Source organism: Chaetodon trifascialis, chromosome 21 (genome assembly GCF_039877785.1).
Source record: "Chaetodon trifascialis isolate fChaTrf1 chromosome 21, fChaTrf1.hap1, whole genome shotgun sequence".
In the NCBI taxonomy this organism is placed as follows: domain Eukaryota; kingdom Metazoa; phylum Chordata; class Actinopteri; order Chaetodontiformes; family Chaetodontidae; genus Chaetodon; species Chaetodon trifascialis.
The window spans coordinates 14,489,035-14,508,534 of NC_092076.1; the positions used below are offsets into that span (position 1 = coordinate 14,489,035).

General features: G+C 42.9%; 1 protein-coding gene across 2 annotated transcripts in view; it reads left to right on the forward strand.

Moving 5' to 3' along the window:
- shisa9a (shisa family member 9a) overlaps nucleotides 1-19,227 on the forward strand; it is a 48,826-nt gene extending 29,599 nt beyond the window's left edge. Inside the window, exons 3-4 of one of the 2 annotated variants that reach the window (XM_070990079.1) lie at nucleotides 7,852-8,025; nucleotides 15,979-19,226. In XM_070990079.1, the coding sequence (XP_070846180.1) occupies nucleotides 7,852-8,025; nucleotides 15,979-16,919 (1,115 nt within the window). In that variant the 3' untranslated portion in view covers nucleotides 16,920-19,226. Of the gene's footprint in view, nucleotides 1-7,851; nucleotides 8,026-15,978 lie in introns of both variants that reach the window. The other variant, XM_070990078.1, reaches the window with a different exon arrangement.
- Nucleotides 19,228-19,500: the final 273 nt, after the last annotated feature.

Sequence of the window (19,500 nt, forward strand, 5' to 3'; positions counted from 1 at the left end):
TGTCAGTAATTGATGTGACATAGCAATGATTCAACCTTAAGCCAATTTGGAGCCACTTTTACAATATACCCTTACAAACAGCCAGTGTTGTGTGCAGTTCTTAAGAAACAAAGGTATGCAGGAAATGAGAAATCTTTGATACTGGGCAGCAGTAATCTTGCAAAGCCAGACATCCATCTTGTCAAGCTCACCGTGGTCTGACAAAAATCAAACTGACCTTTAGAAATCTTCTGGCAGTCCTTCAGCTTGCTGTGAGGTGGAAAATACCTGCCTATGGAGATACTGTACGTAGATGGATGTGAACTGTGGATTCCCCACTGTAGTGAGAAAATATAATAACAACAATAAATACATTTAGACTGTTCTTTCATGCATATTTTCTCAAAGTTGGCATGACATCAATCAAAAGTGACTCTTAAACAGGTAGCAGCAAACATTACTTTTGTCAGGTTTGTATGCTAAGTCTAAAACCTAGCTATTAACAAACTATTTCCTGGAGTTCATATATATTCACTTTTATAATAAAAGAGGACGTACTGTACCTTTGCAGTTTGGAAAACTACTGGTGCAGCAAAATAAGAAGCGGTCAGTGGGAAATGGTCAGATGAAGATGGCAAAGCATAGACCAGCCTTGGAGCTTGGAACTGCACTGTAAAAGAGGACAGTGAAACAGTCAGCACCCAACGGTTGCATTGAAAGTCGAAAATGGAACACTGTCCATCCAACAAAGGCTCGCATGATGTGCGTGCAGAGGCAATAACTCTGAAACTTTGCTTTATGTTGGAAAAGCACATAGTGCCTATAATGTTAAACATGGTGGATGGTAAGGGATGTCATGCTCGACTGAACTACAACGAACAAGCTATCGTTATCGTCCTGATAATGTAATGTAATCTAATGTGTAATGGAAGGATTGAAAGTTTATTCCAGTTTATGGAGTAGTCAGAAATATCGCTTCAATAAGTTTAGATGATTCTTGTAACAATGAGTGAGGGTTTTCTAGGAGCAATAATATATCATCTGCATAGAGACTGATCTTATGATGTGCGATGAATGTTTTGGGTGGGAGTCTTTTTAGTAATAGTGAATAGAGAGGGGAGAGAGTGTGCATCCCTAACTAGTCCACCTGTGCAGTGTGAAGCTTTGTGAGGTTTGTCCATTTCTGCATCTAAGGTGACCGTGATGGTTCCTGTTTGTTCAATGATGAATAATCGATTAAATTAAAAAGCCTTGGTGTGTTACTGGCTGAGTGTCTTATGGAGGAGAGAAATGGGGCAGTAACTCAATGGTAAGTTTGGGTCTTTGAGAAGCCCAATCTAAAAATATGACAAATGATTTTCAAATAGAGATGAAGTACAATATTAAACTAGGTTCAATTTAGTGTTTAATACAAGCAGCAACCTCCAGGGCTGGAAAATGAAGCCAAAGCCCAAGTGCCAAAATGAATGGCCACTTGAGGCTGGCTCCAAAATCGAGTCAATCCCCATCAATGCCACAGATATGTTTTAGCCTGGAACAAAAAAATGTTTTGCCCTCTGTAATTTCCTTGTTCATGACAACTGTATGATGGAGGGGGTTGAATTTTTATATAACTCACTCGTTTAAATTGTATTAAGGGTTTAAGTTATGCATGATTATGGCCATGGCCACTTTGAGGACTTTGAGGATTTAATACAGCTCACAGTGAATTAATAAAGGCTATGGACAGATAAACAAATCTTTGTCATTCTTTGAATTGAAATTCAGATTGTTAACTGCACACAAAGGAGCAATGTGGCTATCTCAGAACCTCATCCCAGAGTGGTTAAGTTTGTTCATCTTAATGCTTTATTAACTGCATTGGTTGAAATAGTAGCTGTGCTCATGTTTACTGGAAATTTTATTTCAGTTACCAGTTGTTGGTGAGGAAGAAGTCAATGTGTGAATATGAGTGGTGAACCAGTGAGAAGAATGAGTATTCCCTCTTGTCTGAGTGTTGCAATCGGCAACTATAGCCACCAAGATAGCTAATCAACTGTCAGACTGTGTTTTTGTGGACTGCCAGAAGCACTTGTTGTTTGAAATGCTAGTTCTGTCTACTGAAGGGTTGATTATGATTATAATGTGACGTCAGAAAATGGGCTTTTGGTCCAACGGGACATCTTTTGGACTTGACTTAGTGTGGCACCCTTCTTCCTATGTTGCAAACAAAACATAGCTAACATGGCTAGCTACAAACAAGCACTGTACTGCACTGTAACTTACTGTAATTCATTTGAAATGACTACACAAACATTAAAATGTTCTACCACGTATCTGTGCTTGCACATTTTTGTGGCCAATGCAGTGTGAGTGGTAGGCAACAGGACCTTCTGCTTCACCAATGCAGCCTCACTGAAATGAATGGGAAAGCCTGCATTTTTGTCTCTTTGCTATTGTTAGTGTAAGGATTAAGTCTCCTAGTAGGATTACACCCGTAGGCAACAATAAATATTTTCAATAGCACCCAGAATGGCTAGTCAAGAGCACAGACAAGTGTTTTTTCACAGCTCCTCAGAAAAATAAGACTTTTCTGTCGTTGTGTTGGACTTCAACACAATGTGTTGGAATCTGTGGAAGACGCTTAGGTGTCGGTATTAGTGTTTAGCTAAGAGACAGGATTGGACTGCCACTTTTAAGAATCCCCAGCATCCATCATCAGCCCTTTATTTTGAAGGGTCTGAGGGAGTCCTGAGAGCAGATGATCAAAATTTAATTTCATTCATCATTAAAGGCCTTTTGAATCTTTCATTTGAAAAGTCTTGATACAAATGGAACAAATGAATGAAGCAATTCAACATTAAGGGATAAGTTAATCAGTTTTAACCTGTTGTACCCCCAGCAGCACAAACTGCAGGTTATGTGATTTAATCTTCATATCTTTGTTGTAGCACCACCCTCAGTCCAACCTTTCAGTTTTCAGATGAACATATCTAACCATTGTCATAAACAACATATTTTCTGCACAGTCAGGCTTCCAACAGGACAAAGCCTATTGATTTTGTTGACCTCATGACCTTTCACCCAGGAAGTCATACAACAGCCATCTATCCATTTATCTATTGAGCTCTACTGATCAATTTTTCTCTTAAGGTTCCTTAAAGTACTCAGATTTCTTCCTCTCTCAATTGAACACGCTGAATTTTTCGATGAGCTCCGACTGGCCATTTTGCCTGCTACACATTCACTGCTCTGTTTCCTTTCTTTGGATTTTGCTGCTGCCCTCATATTGGGGAAACACTGGAGCTAGTTTACAGGCTGCAGTGACCTCAGAGAATCAGTGTGTTTTGGTTCAGCTTGGTGAGGCAGTGACCACACCAGCAGACTCCCACCGCGCCCCTTTCATCATCCTGATGGGCATCCTGGTGACAGCTGTCAGTCACCCTGCTGAATGGGTTTATAGTGCGATGATGTCGTCATGGTGCTGTGTTTGTTTTCACTCTGAACTGTTGCGTATGTGTGTGTGCGTGTGTGTGTGTGTGTGTGTGTGTGTGTGTGTGTGTGTGTGTGTGTGTGTGTGTGTGTGTGTGTGTGTGTGTGTGTGTGTGTGTGTGAGATCTTTTCCACGATGATCAAAATGCAGGGATGAGAGGTTTTTGCAAAGGTGGATCCTCAAACAGAAAAAAGTAGGATAATAGAACAGCTGGGTGGGAGTAGCAGAGCAGTTGGATATATTTTTGTTTATCTCTCAAGATTGCATGAGGCGAGGAGAGCAATTATATGTATTTTGGCTCAAATTTCTATTATCTTTGTCACCCTTGTCAACCAAGTGCTTAAAGAGAGCTAACAGTGATTCTATGAGCCTGAAATGACAAGCAGTGACTCGCTCTGTAAACAAACAGAAGCAGAGGAGAAGAGGTTGTGGATTGTTTTTTCACTCTGAAACAGAAGTGTATTAGAGTAGCGGAGGAAACTGTAATACAGAAGTGTATTAGAGTAAACAGCGGAGGAAACTGTATGACAGTGGGATTCACAGCAAGCAGCAGCAAACAGTATTAATTCTTATCTTATGCATTAGTAATAAGGATGAATTGACATAGGATGCCTCAATTAGCAGTGCATTTATAGACTGCATAGCTTAAAAATTTGTGGTATGTGATAAACTGCAGAAAATGTTCTTCACAAAATCAGTACAAAGGGTCCAATAAATCCACTTGCCCAAATGTTGTAACCACAACCCTACAGCACAGCTACAATTTCTTTTAGAAATCAGCATTCTTAGTTGAAGTTATCCTGATAATATATTACATGCATTGCTTTTAAAATGGATGAAAGGAATCTGAGACAGGTCCTGGTTAAAGCAGGAGGTATTAAAGGCAAAATTTGGACTGACAGGCTTGTTCTTACACTCTTGTAATTTTAATCATCCATTACTGCAACACGTTAAACCATCAGGGAGAGGTTGCTGCAACAGGTAAACAGCACAGCCAACATATTACACTTCTGCCTTTCAATGTTTTATCGCTCCCACTTACATTTAAAGGAATTGTTTAGCATTTTGGGAAATGTGCTCATTTGCACTCTGGAAGAGAGTTAGATTGATCAGATTGATATCACTTGTATGCTTAAAACTGAGCTCCAGCCTGCTCAGGAGACAGTTAGCATAGCATAGCTTGCCCTGTAAAGAGGTACAAGTCATGAGATGCAACGTGGTAATTAGTGGTACCGGCAGGCTGATTTTATTACCTTTGCTACTTCAAGCTACTGTGTTTTGAGAGTGGTATCAATCTTCACCTCTGTCTTTGTGCCAGACAGAGTTGAATGCACCACAGTGGTAGCCAGATGTTTATCTGTGGCTCATTGAGACTGTATAATTTGATTTGCCAGCTTGTCACACCCTGAACAGACAGCCAAATGGCAGAGCAGACACGAGTCCAGGACACTCCAATATGTTCTTTGTCTCTCTGGTATGAGACTATGTAAACCACCTCACCAGATTTGTCTTGACTAACAACATAATGTATTTGCATGCGGTCATAATGTGTCATACAGTCCACATGTGAGGTGGGCCGAGTCTCCTCTTTCGTTTTGTAAATGTGGGTTTTACAATTGTATGCTGCTATTTCATGACTGCAAATCAGAGTGTCTGAAAAGTAGGAGATGTACCTGAGCTTCGCTAGGATGTTGGATTTCACAATTGTGCTCTGCAACCAAACAAAATCCATTACAAGAAATTCTAGTAAATGTATTGAAGAGAAGGGCTTCATCTCCATCCCTACAAAGTATCTCCAACCCTCTCACGCAGCATCTGTTTCAATTTACCTACATTCATGTAGCCTTCAGTGAGCCAGTCATCTATATGAATGAACATCACGTCTGCTCCTTCTCACCAAACACCATGGGACATTTCACCACATTTCACCACATCAGGGATTCTCCTACCCTTTCCTTGACACACCTCACACTGTTCCTCACTCTGATGATCTTTTTAATTGTCTCTACTCTCTCTACCTTGTCAGTCAGTCAGTGTGTGTGTGTGTGTGTGCACGTATGTGTGTGTGTGTGCGCGTATGTGTGTGTTTGGTTTGAGTCAGTGCCAGAGCTAAGTGATTAATTAGTAACTACACAATTTGTTTTGCCTTGACAGTCGGACTGTGCAGGTTGAAAGCATCCGAGCACACCTCGTGGCTCAACAATGCACCGCTGAGATGAAACAGCGAGAAAACGGTGGAGGAAATCAATATTGTGGGGTTGTTGCCATCCAACTTCCCCCTCTGTTTGCCGTGGAGCAACAAAAGGCCATCCGTTAGAGCACCTATAAGAGGGCGAAAGGAGATGAAGGGGAGGAAGAGCTTGTATTAATAGGACTGTGTTGAGAGTGTCCATCTTTTACTGTCCGTCCACATTCTTTTCTTGTGCTTTCTGCCTAAGTGATTCTGTCTCGCTCCCTCTGTGCTTCACACACCTTCTTTGTTTCCCTGCCAGACAAACTTTTTTCTCTCTCTTCATTCTTTATGCATCCTCATCCCTCCCTCCCATTTCACTTCTTCTCCCCCTCATTCCCTCTTCTCGCTCTCTGCCCCCTAACTTTTTCTTACCTCTCAAATTATCAAGTGGCAGCACTGGGGCTTTTAAGCGAATGCATTCACTGAGCAAGGATCCCATCGCCTTCAGTAACAGGAATTTGCAATTATCTGTCAGGCTCAGCACAGCAAGAGAATAATGCTGCAAAATTCCCACACATATTTTAACATTCAGCCGTGCTTTAAAGTCAGACTGTGCAGTCCTGCTACACTTCCCTGCCACTCTATCGAGCTGCAGGCCTTCATATCCATCTGTACGTTCGCGGATGTGTTACCCTGCCATATGGTTTCTGCATCTTACAGAGGAGGTGCAGCTGTAGGTGCAATTGTGGAGGAAGGCTGGTACACTGACTAATCAATTATGGCCATGGTTTAGAAGGATACTTTGGCTATAAAATATGCTGGGGAGCAGAGAACTGATTGCTTGCTAATCACAATCAGAACAGAGCAGGAGTTCCTGTAAATAATCAAGGTTTTACTGTGGTTTAGAGGCAGGAATTTAAAGCTACTGGATTATTTCCAGCTGTGTGTGCTGCAGTGATGTTGGAGAATAGACTCATACATTCAACATACCTTTTGAAATCTAATTAGCACTTATTGAATTATGGGAATACATTGCAGTTAGCAAATTTTGCTATCATGGATACTGTAATTAACCTAAAACAGCTGTAACTTCCTACACCACCTACCCACATGTGGCAAAAAAAGAGTTAGTTTCTTTTAAAGCCACATCAGGCAACTTCACATGCACATGGATAGTAAAAGCAAAAGAAATGTGGAAAGCACCTCAAATAATTTAAAAAAGCATTAACACATACTGAGTGAATACATACATTTGAGAAGTCTAAATAGTTAGCTAAATGTAGTGGATAAACAATTGTGATAGCTAAAGCTAATTTCCCCTGTCACTCAGCGTAGGGAACACATCACTCCGGTCCTGGCTGAACCACACTGCCTCCCAATCTGCAACAGAATCCATTTTAAGATCCTACTGATCACTTTCGAGTACTGACATGGTCTGGAATAACACTGTGGATTAAACTCCCCCTCAACATCAGGTCAGCTGAGTCAGTGCCTCAGCTGTTAAAAACACACCTGTACAGACTGCCATCTGTACAATATGTTTAGGATGTCCTTTTAAATGCATTAATTTTGATCTTTTATATTAAGTTTTATCTCTACTTTCTCTGTGGACAATGCTCTTTCACATTCACTGTATTTGCACCTATACTGTATAATATTGTATTTTGTGGGGCAACACTGATTTTGAAGGGCACTATGGAAATAAGGTTTATCAGTATTTATTATTATATTAGAGGACTAAAGCTCTTTTTTGCTGCAGTTTAATATACATAGTACATAATAAATATTAGCTCAGATATATACTGCAATTTGTATGCTGCAACATGACAATTTCAGCTCTTATACTGACTTGAATGTATTAGCATGCTTAGTGCAATTACTGGTTAAATCTCATGTAAGAGGGAGCAGATGCACCTTATCAGTGTACATACAGGCACTCTGATAAATGTGTATTAGGCAGCATGATATACAACAGGCTGCAGCTGTAGAATGATGGCAAGAGTCCATCAGTTGATGGCACTGGATTGAATGGAAGTTAATGTGCCCTGAGAATTGTGGAGCATGGATATCATTTCTAAAGCAGCTGATCACACTGGATCAAAAAATGAGGAGTGAGTGCTGGGAAATGTGAATGAGAGATCTTCCTGTCACGATGCCCAAGATGCTCCCACATTCCCGTCCTGAACCTGACTCTAACCTTGTCCTGTCGTGTGTCCTTGCCCCGCAGAGGGTGGTCAGATCAACAACAACGTGGGACCGGGCTCAAACATGGGCCAGCAGCACTCCTACCCCGCTCTCAGCCAGCTGGCTCACGTCTATGAGCAGCAGCAACAACAACAACAGCAGCAGCAGCAGCAGCAGAGCAAGGATATCAACAAGTACGCCTCCCTGAAGGCTGTGGGTGAGTGTCTGTCAAGCTCTCTTATTATCTTAACATCTTTAAATTTTAAGATGAACTGCAGAAGAGAGGAATGTTTTGCAGTGTTGATTTTAGCAGCCGTTGCTGCTGGCTCTGACTGCAGCAGTGTTTGGACAGGGTGGATCATCGTCACAATTATTCCAGGGAATCCCTTATTTTTGTTCGCGGAGTCATCATCTGATGCATCCTGTGCTGGCAGTAAATATTTCAGGATCCAAGCACAAAGGGCACCAGATGATTTTTTTTTTTTTTTTGGTTCCAGAGGTGTATTGTGGCAGCCCTGCAGGCAGCGTTATTGATTACACACCAAACTGGACATGCTGTAAAACAGAAGCAGCCTGCTTATCAAGCTGTTTGACAGCTTAATGCATGCCACCAAATTCAGGCCCGTGCAGCTGGTTCTGTCTATATATTATTGGCAGTGGCATCAATATTTCATAACCTGACTTCAGAAGTTGAGATTGACTAGAATTGAACATTTCAGTGTGTCTGTTAGCTTGTTAATGAGTTAAAATTCAGCCCACTCATGCCAGGTATTATCTACAAACTCATCTAGACATCTGTAGAAACAGCTACAAAATGCTATTTGTCTGCATTTGTGCGCTTCATTTGAAAATAATCAGACAGGCCCGAAAAGCCTTTTTCCTGGACGCAAGTAAAACATTTCATTCAAGTGACAAATGTAGGTGTGAACTTTCTCCATATTGTAAATGTAAATGCTATTTTCCAGCTCACACTGCATGTGGAGGGCCCTGACTCATCCTCAGACATGTTACAGTAATAGATTATCATGATTGTTTATGCTGAGAGCTGCTTTGTGCCCTGGAAGCAAGAAGATGTTGTGTAATTATGATAGCAGTTTACATAATTGCCAGCAAAACTGAAAACAGAGAAGCAGATGAATAATAAGTGATAAGTGGACACATCATCTTTGAGCTTAAAGGAAAGCCAGCTGACAAGGACATCAATGAAAATGGTGATTAACACCGTCATCATGAGTCCTGGACCCTGGCATCTTTGTTTGGTGGTGTATTTTTATAATTCCCAGATGACCGACTAAACATAGACATCAGGCAGTCGATACTTCCAGCGCAGCTACAGCTGTTTGATTGCAGAAAATTGTTCCGTTATCTAAAATGCCAAACGGAAGAAGTCTCTGCGCCGGTCCCCGAGGATCAGAGAACAAAGGGATTCTTTCTCAACTCAGCGTTTGGCACCGATATTCAAGAGGGAGAGAAGGAATCTGTCACGGGAGGTGCAGAGACAGGAGCTTCATGAGATCAGAGTGCAGCGCAGAGCCACAAGACGCGTCACGGTTTGAGGACGGGACACAACCTCGCTGTTCCTCAACTGGAAAACCTTCCTCTCTGATGTTAGGCTACAGCCCGCCTTTCATCTCACCGCACTTAAAACCAACAGATGGATGCAGCACATGCTCTGAGGATTGAGGACGGCTTTTTGGGAAATGCAAGAAATGTCTAACTGTGGGAGAAATAGCCGAGGCAGGTTGATGGAAAATAGGTGGAAGGAAAACGGTAATTGAAGACTGAGAGTGTACCCCTCACCCTTTACGCTAACAAATATGTGTACTTCTCCCCTCGTCCTGCCTTAAAAATACTTAACAATTAGCTTTGCGAGATGAAATATTTTGTGGATCCCTCCTACCCCATCATCCAGAGACGGATGTTAGAAGAAGTCTGTCTGAGTTCAAAGAGCTGCTCCAGCACAGCGTCGTGGCTAACGACGAGTTTTTAACGCATGCAGCAGAAACAGTGTTCTGCACGCTGGAGAGAGAACATAGTGACACCACATTGGACGGCAGTGCTTTTGTTTTTTTTTTCCCCCTCACTCCAGAGCACATGGAGCAACTTGTTCTACAAAAGATATTTAGCCAGATATGTCGCCGAGTAAATGACACTTTGATTTCATTATGCTCATACAGGCAGAAGACTGCAACATGCTCCTAAATGAATGCAGTTAACCTTTTCAAATAAAAAAGCTGCACACTCCTACACACTTTTCTGTTTTTTTTTCCTGTTCGACAGTGACCTTCATGAAGACCGTTTAGCTTAATAACTGCCAGTTATGTTTCATATGGCATTTCAGCAGACCACAAACACAAGTGAACGATGTGCAGCCTGGAGTAAGAAAAAACTGAATTAAGACTGAAACAGCTTTTTTTTTTTTTTTTTGTTCCCATGAACGAGGACACAATTGCTCCGAAAACTCGATCCAACGATAACTTTGACAAAAATGTACCAGACAAAATGATTACAGTATTAAGTCTATGCAAGTGGATTTTCAGAATGTACTGACATGTTGCGAGAGCCGTGACTGCCTATGGGGAATAAAATCAATCTAAAAAGCTGTGGCGGGCTCCGAAAAATGTTGGACTCCCTGTAAAGTGAAGACTTTTTAGAGTTAATGGGATAAAATGTTCAAAGCTACCAGTGTGCCTCATTTAAAATGAGGCAAATTTGGCCATTTGGGTTTGCACAGGGCCTTCTGTGCAGAGACTGAAGCAGGTCCAGGCAGCAGTACAGAAACTGCACTGAGCGCATGTCTGTCAACGCTCCTCCTCTTCAGCTGCTTTCAGCCCCACTTCTTCATCTCTGCTTCTTTAGATCTAAAATGGCCCTTCACTGCTTCTCCAAGACCAATTTCCCTCCTCCTGTTTGCTCTTCTTACCTTTAGCGCCTTGGCTCGTTTTTCTCTCCTTCATCCCCCACCCCCCACCCCCTTCATTTCCTCTTTTCTCCCGCTCCTTCCCTCCCACTTCTCCCTATTTCCCATCTTCTCTTCTTCCTCCTTTCATATCGCCGCCTTTATTGTCCGCCTCCTGCCCTCTCCTCTGCATTTCCCCTCACCTTTTTTTTTGCCTCCCCTCCCACACCATCTCCTCTTCACTCCCTGGCCCCCACCTCAATCCATCATCCTCCATATCGCTCCTTAAAGAATCATTGGGCCGCTAATCTTGATCCTCCCTTATAGCGGCTCATATCTGATTCCGTTTCTGTAATTGAAAGGAGCCCCCCCCCCCACCCCCACCGGGCTCACACTTGACTGACAGATTTCCATTCCACAAGTGGTATTCAAAGATGCTCCTGTGAAATGATTGGAAACCTGTTCAGAGATACAAAGCACAGGAACTCTGGATTTCCAGAAGGCAAACTGCCATTTCTGAGTCAAATGATTAGAACGTCACACACAAGCTGTGAAAAATATGTGCGTGTGCGTGTGTGTGTGGAGTATGAGACAGGGTGAGGGACTAAATGACGGCAAACAAAACCAAAATGCCAGCGGTGGATCTTTCTGAAATCACCTTTGTGTGAGCTTCCCTAATCTTGAGCAACATAAATGGACTTTGTGCTCTCCTGCTCCTCTCCTCTGCTGCAGTCTGGTGTTTTCTCTGCCTGTTGACCCCCTGAGAAATAGAACCAGTTCAACACCATCTTCCCAACACCCTTGGATCGTCTTCTTTTCCTTTCTTTAATTGCCTCTGCCACTTTCCCAATGGTCTACCGTCCAGCTGATAAACCAGACTCCTGTCAATCAATAGCATCTCCTTTTTTTGTCTTCTTGTGCATCTTTCCCAGTATTAACTACCATGAGACACAGCACTGTGGGTTCATTTACTTTTTATTGATGTATCCTCTCTTGAAACTTACATGAAACACAACTTCCAAACAACAGTGTGACAGCGTGACTGTGTTACTTTTATCCTTGCCATTATCAATGTAAATCCTCAGTTTCCCCTAATTCCTATTAGTAAATCCAACAAAGAGGAAAAATGACATGAAATGAAAATTATTTATTTAATGTAAAATAAAAAAGAAGCACATTCTCTGTTCTATTAAGTCTTCGGTTAAGTCAACCTAAACCTAACTGATTGGGTGGGCTGCCACAAGCTGCCCCTGCACACACCGAACTTGGAAAAACAATAGCCAGGACTAAAGTTACTTGGTTTCTGCGGCAGCACGGTGTGACTTGTTTTGAAAGCAGACAGGTAAGATGGCTACTGCAGGTGGCAGATTAGCCAGCGCTGTGGCCAGCAGCCCAGCGGGAGCCCACCCTGCAGACACCCAACCTGTCCGCTCTGCCCAGCCCAAAGACAGTCCAGCAGGCAGGGTCACTGCTCCTCTGGAGAGGAGCAGCAGCAGGCCCACGACAGCCCAAGAGGTCTGTGTGTTTATCAAGGAACCTACAGCTCAGCTACAGAGTTGCACTTCATACTCCTATGCTTGACTCAATCGCTTCCCATTACAGCTCCGTAGGAGCAGTGACCCGTGTGAATGTAGTTTCCATGGGAACGCAGCCATCAAGGCTTTCATCATATGGAAACGGGCATTGTTTCATCTGAACTAGGATGGAAAAACAATAGACGCATTGCGTCCGCCCAACTTGAACTTTAGGCGGAAGCTTGCCGACAAACTACTGCACCCATCGGCGAGCACAGCTCAAACTGCGTTGGCCAAAAAGCATTTTACCATGAAAAGTTCTTTCCAAATCCTGCCTGCTGTTTCTCCCTGGTCCGGTCTGAACTGGTCTAAACTAAAAAAAGAAAAACAATTGAATATTAAACTGGGATAATGTCGCCATTACATTAATTTTACACTGTTGTGACGTGTAGGTTTTCATCACGCAATTTTCAGTAGATGACGCTTTAAAATGATCAACCGCTCATCATCTGATCATCACATGTGGATGTTGTGATTGTGTGCAGACTTTACAGCAATGTATGTGTGCTTACTGGGAAATGGCCAATTATGGTCCATGTCTAAAAACATGCTGGCACTAAAGTAAAAATTAGGGGATCACAAAAATCAATCGTCAATGCATGTATCGCACAAAATTTCACGACAATCAATCCAAAAATTAATGAGCTATTTCAGGGAGGAACAAAGTGTTGAACTGAGCTGAGATGCTAAAATTGTCATTCCCGGAGCCGTGGGACGCTAATCTGTTTATGGCCATAAGATGTCAGTAGTATTTTAGAACAATGTAAGCACTTTGTACCTGTGTCTCTAATAGCCCACACAACAGTTCATCCCCTTTGCCTGAATGTGCTGTATTTCCACAGCGGAGATAATAGCAGATCTACTACAGAAAGCAGGTTCAGATTACATCTCACACCCTGTGCAAGCATCGAATATCTTTATATTGGAACATTTTCCTGCCTAAGAATACAACCATTCAGTTGTAAACAGTTTATTTTTCAGAGTGAAAAAGGCTCATAGATAGCATTTTCTTCATCATAAGACCAACTCTCCACCAAAACCCACACCACCTGAATGCATTTTGTTTTGTAGGGTCAGTAAATACAAATTTTAATAGATAGAAGATAAATCTTTAGGTCTTTGAATTTGAAGAAATAAAATAAAATCTCCTAACATAATAATAGTAATACATTTTATTTATATAGCTTTTTTTTTTTTTTTACAAAAGAAAAAATAAAACCAGAGGAGGCAGATAACAAGAGAAAAAAGCCAAGGACAGAGGAAGTAAAGTAAAACAAAGGGAATAAGATAAAACAAACAGGAGTAAAAACAGTATGAATAAAACATAAATCACACATTTCCAAAGACTTTCAGAAAAAGAGAAGTTTTTAGAAGCCACTGTGTCTGAGTTCAGGCAGCAGAGAGGGCTCTAATGGCAAAAGCCCCATCACCCACAAACCGAGACCTGAGAGGAACCAGCAGGACTCCACACACGGATCTTAATGGTCCAGAGGGCACATACCAGGTCAACAGATTACAAATGCCGTCTAAGGCCTTAAAAGTAAGCAATAACATTTTAAACTCAATTTGAAATCAGACAGGGAGCCAGTGCAGGGAGGCGAGCGCAGGGGTGATGTGATCATGCCTCTTAACCTTGGCAGTAGGCAACCTGTTTGGTTAAGCAGATTGACTTCCTGCTCTAACCCTAATTAGGTTTTTATTTTATTGCCACTGAATGACTTCAAAGAAGCAGAGCTTGATTTTTTTCCCCGATGCATAATGTGTGTTTGTCTCTGTGGGATGCTGGCCTATCTCAGGCAGAAGCATGCAGAGCCCACACTGCGAAACAGCGGCGTTTTCCGTTTCCACTCACGTACGCCGCTGGAAGTGCGCGCCGTCGAGCTGACTGCCGCTGGATTGATTCACCTGTCGCCTGAGCAAGTTTGATCCCCAGGGGGTGAGATGCAGCTCTGCCTCCGCCCCCTCCTCACCACACAAGCCCTTCTCCTGCCCGCCCGTTTGTTCCTCTCCCCATCCACAGAGCGATAAACAACATTTCCAGTTACGACGGCAGAGCAAACTCGCTGAACTTTATCTTCAAGGATGCGGAGGCAACAAGGGCTGAAGAGTAATGACTGGACAGTGAACAGGGATTCGACGGAAAAAAACAGTCACATTTCGCAGTGATAAGAGAGACCGTAGCTTGGTGACAGTGAGTGACAGAGGAAGGAAGATATGTGAGGCAGTAAACGTGACTTCTCAAAGGCTAAAGAAACACACACAGGTGTACGGGAGATATGGGAAGATGCTCACACCAACAGATAGAGCTCAGTGAGGCTGACACTTGTGTGAGTAGATAGATACACATGAAGGTCTGCTGGGTGTGACTTTGCATGTGCATGCATGTTTGAATACTGAATACAATAACTGTTTTCCCGCAACTTTCTTGTCTGATTGAAAAATGTCTTGTATCTATCTATGTACCACCACTTACTGTCTGCACAGGGAAAAAATATATGTGTACCAGTCAGGCTCAACATGCCCAGAACCAACCACACTACAAATAATCAAAGACTTATTTTAGCTAGTCAGTCACTGGCTAGGTAGCCTGTTTGCTGAATGTACTCCTTCCAAGTTATATGATGCATTATAACCACTTATTACAGTTTGTGGTAGCATTTCAATAAGTCGCTAACATGTTCATACATACTGGATAAATTCTGAAGTCTAGCTACCAAATGCTGAGAGATGGCACCTGTGAGCCAATAAACCTACACCTACATTCCTGAAATCTTTGGTTTATTACATGTGGAATGGGAAATTGCATCCTGTTATTCAATGTTTGGAGTTGCAGACAGCGACATGTATAAGGAACATGGTGCTTTGTTGGAAGAAAGACCACTATAGTGCTTGCTGTAGAGTTTTTTCTGCAGATCCATAACTCTGTATCAGATAGCATTCTACCTCTGCAATTGCACTATCCTTTATTTCCTGCCTTTAAAGGGCAGTCGACAGTTGAGATTTTCTCTTTATTACCTTTAAGTCAAAAGGGGAAAAAAACGTGCCCCACGTTGAAAAAATTGACCACCACAGTGCACGCTGTAATGGTCTCGAATCTTCCTCCCAGATATTGTTCATCTTTCTATCGTAGCGAACACCTTCGCACCACACAGAAATGAGAGGATTTTTTTTTTCTTTGGCTTTATGAGAGAGGAAGAGGTGAGGTGGAGGAGACATTCTGGGCTTTCCTTTTGATTTAACTCCTCCAGTGGCACGACAGGCCTCTATATGCAGGCGTTTCAAGGAGCCCTGACAAGCTGCTTGGTCAGTTAGATGAGGACAGGCTGACTAACAAAGTTAAAGTACATGGGCTTTGTTAGACGACCTTTTCAGATTGTGGGATGTCTTCTATCCAAACTTCTGCCTGTGTGTGCATGCTCTCACATGTGCATGTCTTGGTTTGCAGCTGATCTGCAAAGTGCTGAAAGTCTAATTTTGTGAGTCACTCCATATTTTTCTTATTTCTACTTACACTTGCAAAATGGACAAGCTGAGGATATTGTTTTTCATAACTGACATGTCGAAGAGAGCAAACAGCCAAATTGGAGGAAAAATTCATTTAGATTTGAACATTTAACCCAAGATTTCCCCTGCGCTGTTTAGCAGCTCTTTCACGTTTTCATTAGCTTTTTCTCTCTCTCTCTCCCTCTTCTGTCAGCTGCCAAGTACAACGGTGAAATCTACAAGCGCCGGCTGATGGTGGAGCTGCCAACAAAAGGCGGGCTCCCTCTCCAGCCCATGGGAAACTCCAGACCCTCCATGGGCAACATGTCATCGATGACCACTCCAATGACTACCAACCCCATGGCTTCTAATCCAATGACCTCCAATCCCATGAACCCCACCATCACCCAGATGACCTCCATGACTCCAATGACCTCCATGATGCCCATGACTTCTATGACACAGATGACCTCTATGACGCCCATGACTTCTCTGACACCCATGACTTCTATGACACCCATGACCTCCCTCACCCCAATGTCCTCCATGACCCCCATGACCTCCCTGGGTCCACTGACTCCTGAGCCAGTGGCCACCTATGTCACTGAGATGCCCAGCATCTCCTCCGTCTCAACCCTACCAACAGAACGGCACTTAGCCGGTGGCGGCGGTGGCGGGGGACTCAAGCCTAATGGCCACAAACCCAAAGGCAGCCATGGCCACGTTGCCCACACCTCTCACACCTCTCACACCTCTCACACCTCTCACACTCATGCTCACAGCCACAGTAGCAAGCCGTCAGGACTCGGGGCTACCTCCCTGGCACACATGGCGGGGACAATGCCAGGTGGCACGTCCCTGGGCATCTCCAGGGCTGCAGAGAACGCCATTGGCTCCAGCTCAGCTACAATGGGCCGCCCACTGGCATACAGTTCCAACACAATCGCGACTGGGCATGCAATGGGGCTGGGGCTGAGGGGCTGGGATGGGACTGAGACGGTGGGCCGGAGGAAGACCTACGGGCACAAGAGGCCTCAGTGTACCGTCCTGGAGCCTAACCAGCTCCACAGCACCAGAGGCCACAGCCACAGCCAACACTTCCTCCCCACACAGCCCTACTTTGTGACCAACAGCAAGACAGAGGTGACTGTGTGAGCGAGGAAGAAAGGGAGAAACAGGGAAAGGATGCATGTGGAGTGGTGGCACAAGTGATGTCATGAGTTGAGACACCAACTCCTGGGTCGGTCAAAGGTGCAGATCTATGTGTGTGTTTGTGTGGCTCGTTGGTATACTGGACAGTGTGGTGGGACAGTGACACTGTGTCTGAGTGGTCCTCGTTTCACAAACAGAGTTCACCGATCAAATCACTGAACAAACCCTTGTTGTCAGGAGGATGGCATTTAAACTTGGTGGCATCTGAAAGCGTAACTTCAAACAGCCTATGGAGCAGCGATGTCTGTACACTTGTGGTCTCACAGCTAATATCTACTCGGTAATGATACAAATATCTGAGTCTTACAGTGCAACTACATGCAGATGATAAAGTGGGAAACTGCTGATAATAACAGGGATTGGCTTTACAAAGCAAACCTGAGAAGCAATATAAGGGATCAACTGTAAAGCACTGAAACATCACGGGAAGTACACAGGAAGTTTACCCACAAACCTCCCAACAAGAGTTCTGCTCATTTGCCCAACATAACGTTGAATGGTTTGGAAGAAATGACATTCCTGTATGATTCACCACCAAATCTCCTGAGGGCTTTGTAACAGACACACATGAGGAGGGCGCTGGGCTTTGGACTGCAGACATGCAGGGCTTTGTACTGTGGCTATTCAGAAGCGCCTTCATAAGCTCTGCAGCTGAAGGTCGCCCTTTTCCACGAGGCTCCAGGACAGAGAATGGAGGCTGTCACACTGGCATTGTTCTGGTCTGATCTCGTCTGTGTGGTGACAGCTGGCCCAGAGGAGGGATGAGGAGGCAGGGAGGCAGCATCTGGATGATGCTGCAGCTAGCAGAGGCTTCTCAGAGCATGATTCTCATACACACAGACACACAAATCCACACGTTCATGTACATGCAGACACATGTTTTCACACACAGAAACATAGATTGTAGAAATACTGCATACCAGGGTTTGACTGATACAGGATTTTCAAGATTCACACCGATAATTTTAGAATTAAGTTACAGATGGCTGATATTTTGTTTAATTTCTGCACATTTATCTTAAAATTTGACAGTTTGCTGTTCAAAATCTCGAAATAAACCCCCCAAAAATATAACTTGAAATGGCAGCTAAGTCAGAATGACCCACCTTATCCATTCAGTAACAAAGTTTGGGATACATAAATAACTTTAAATGAAAAACTATTACTAAACTTACTATTATTAAAGAGTTATACTTAAGGAATAGTTTGACATTTTGGGAAACACATGTTTTGCTTCCTTGGCAAGAGTTACATGAGAATATTGATACAATTTTTAAAACTCTGCATGTTAAATGTGAAGCTACCACCCGCAGTTTGTTAGCTTAGCTTAGGACAACAACTACAAACTGGAAAATGAAACGAAATCTGCCTATAATCACCTCGAAACCTTACTAATTAATATATTTACAGGTTTACAGGAGGTCATGTGGCAGACTATTTGTCAATCACAGTAACAGTCTTCACAAAATGTGAAACTATTTGATTAATTTGATCATTAAAATGTGCAATAAGCTGTTTTAATGCAGCTGTGGTCAGCAATGGCCTTGAAATTGAATAAGAAATATGTTTAAGACTACACACAAAATAAGGGTCAGTTGTGCATCTATATGCTAATTAGATGGACCAAATGTACACTTTGGATTCTCAACGTTTTATTTCTGCGCAGATTTTACATCCTTCTCTAGTTTTAAACAAAAACAGAAACTTCTGAGAAAAGTGGGTACAACAGTAATAAAAATACCACACGAAAGACAGAAGAAACTAGGCTTGATTAGATCACTCACTGTACTCAAGCTCCAGCTAAAAAAAAAAACATCACAAGCAGCAGAGAGAGAAAAAAAAAACTATCTGGGTTACATGACTCAAACATAAAAATAAATCCATAAGTCTGACAAATAGGCCAAATCTTTTAAGGGCTTCTCCGAGCCTATTTGCGTGTTTTGGAATGATGTGAGACTTATTAGCAGCTGCAGCCACAGTTATCATTTCGACCTTATTATCTAAAGTGCTGCTTCCACCTCCAAGACCCTTTTTCGATTAAGACGCATTTCTAGGTGATCAGATTTTAATCCGACAATGCTTACTCACGTTAACGTGAAAATGTGGCCGCACCCAAGAGACAGTGAGGATGAATTATGATTGGATCGCTGGAGGATATTTGCGTGCGGATCAAGCCGAAGCCCAAGCAAATCAGGTGATGGGCAGTATCGCGTTAACAAAAACAGATTGCAAGGACATTTGTGGATAGAGAACAAAAAAGAAAAAGGAAAAAAAAAAGATACTGATTGTCAGTTTTAAAGCATGTAAATAGAGGAGGAAGAGGTGCACATGACAATCTGTAGAGACGAAAACACATGGGATTTCAGTGTGACACATTTTATTGGACGCTCCAGCAGAGCCACACGCTGTTTGGGTACAGTGTGTATCCAGACTGCATGTAGATCTGAGGTGCAAAGGAGGGGGTGGGGGGTGGGGGTTGGGGGGCTAATACTACAGCATCTAAATCAAAAGCCAGATGAAACAA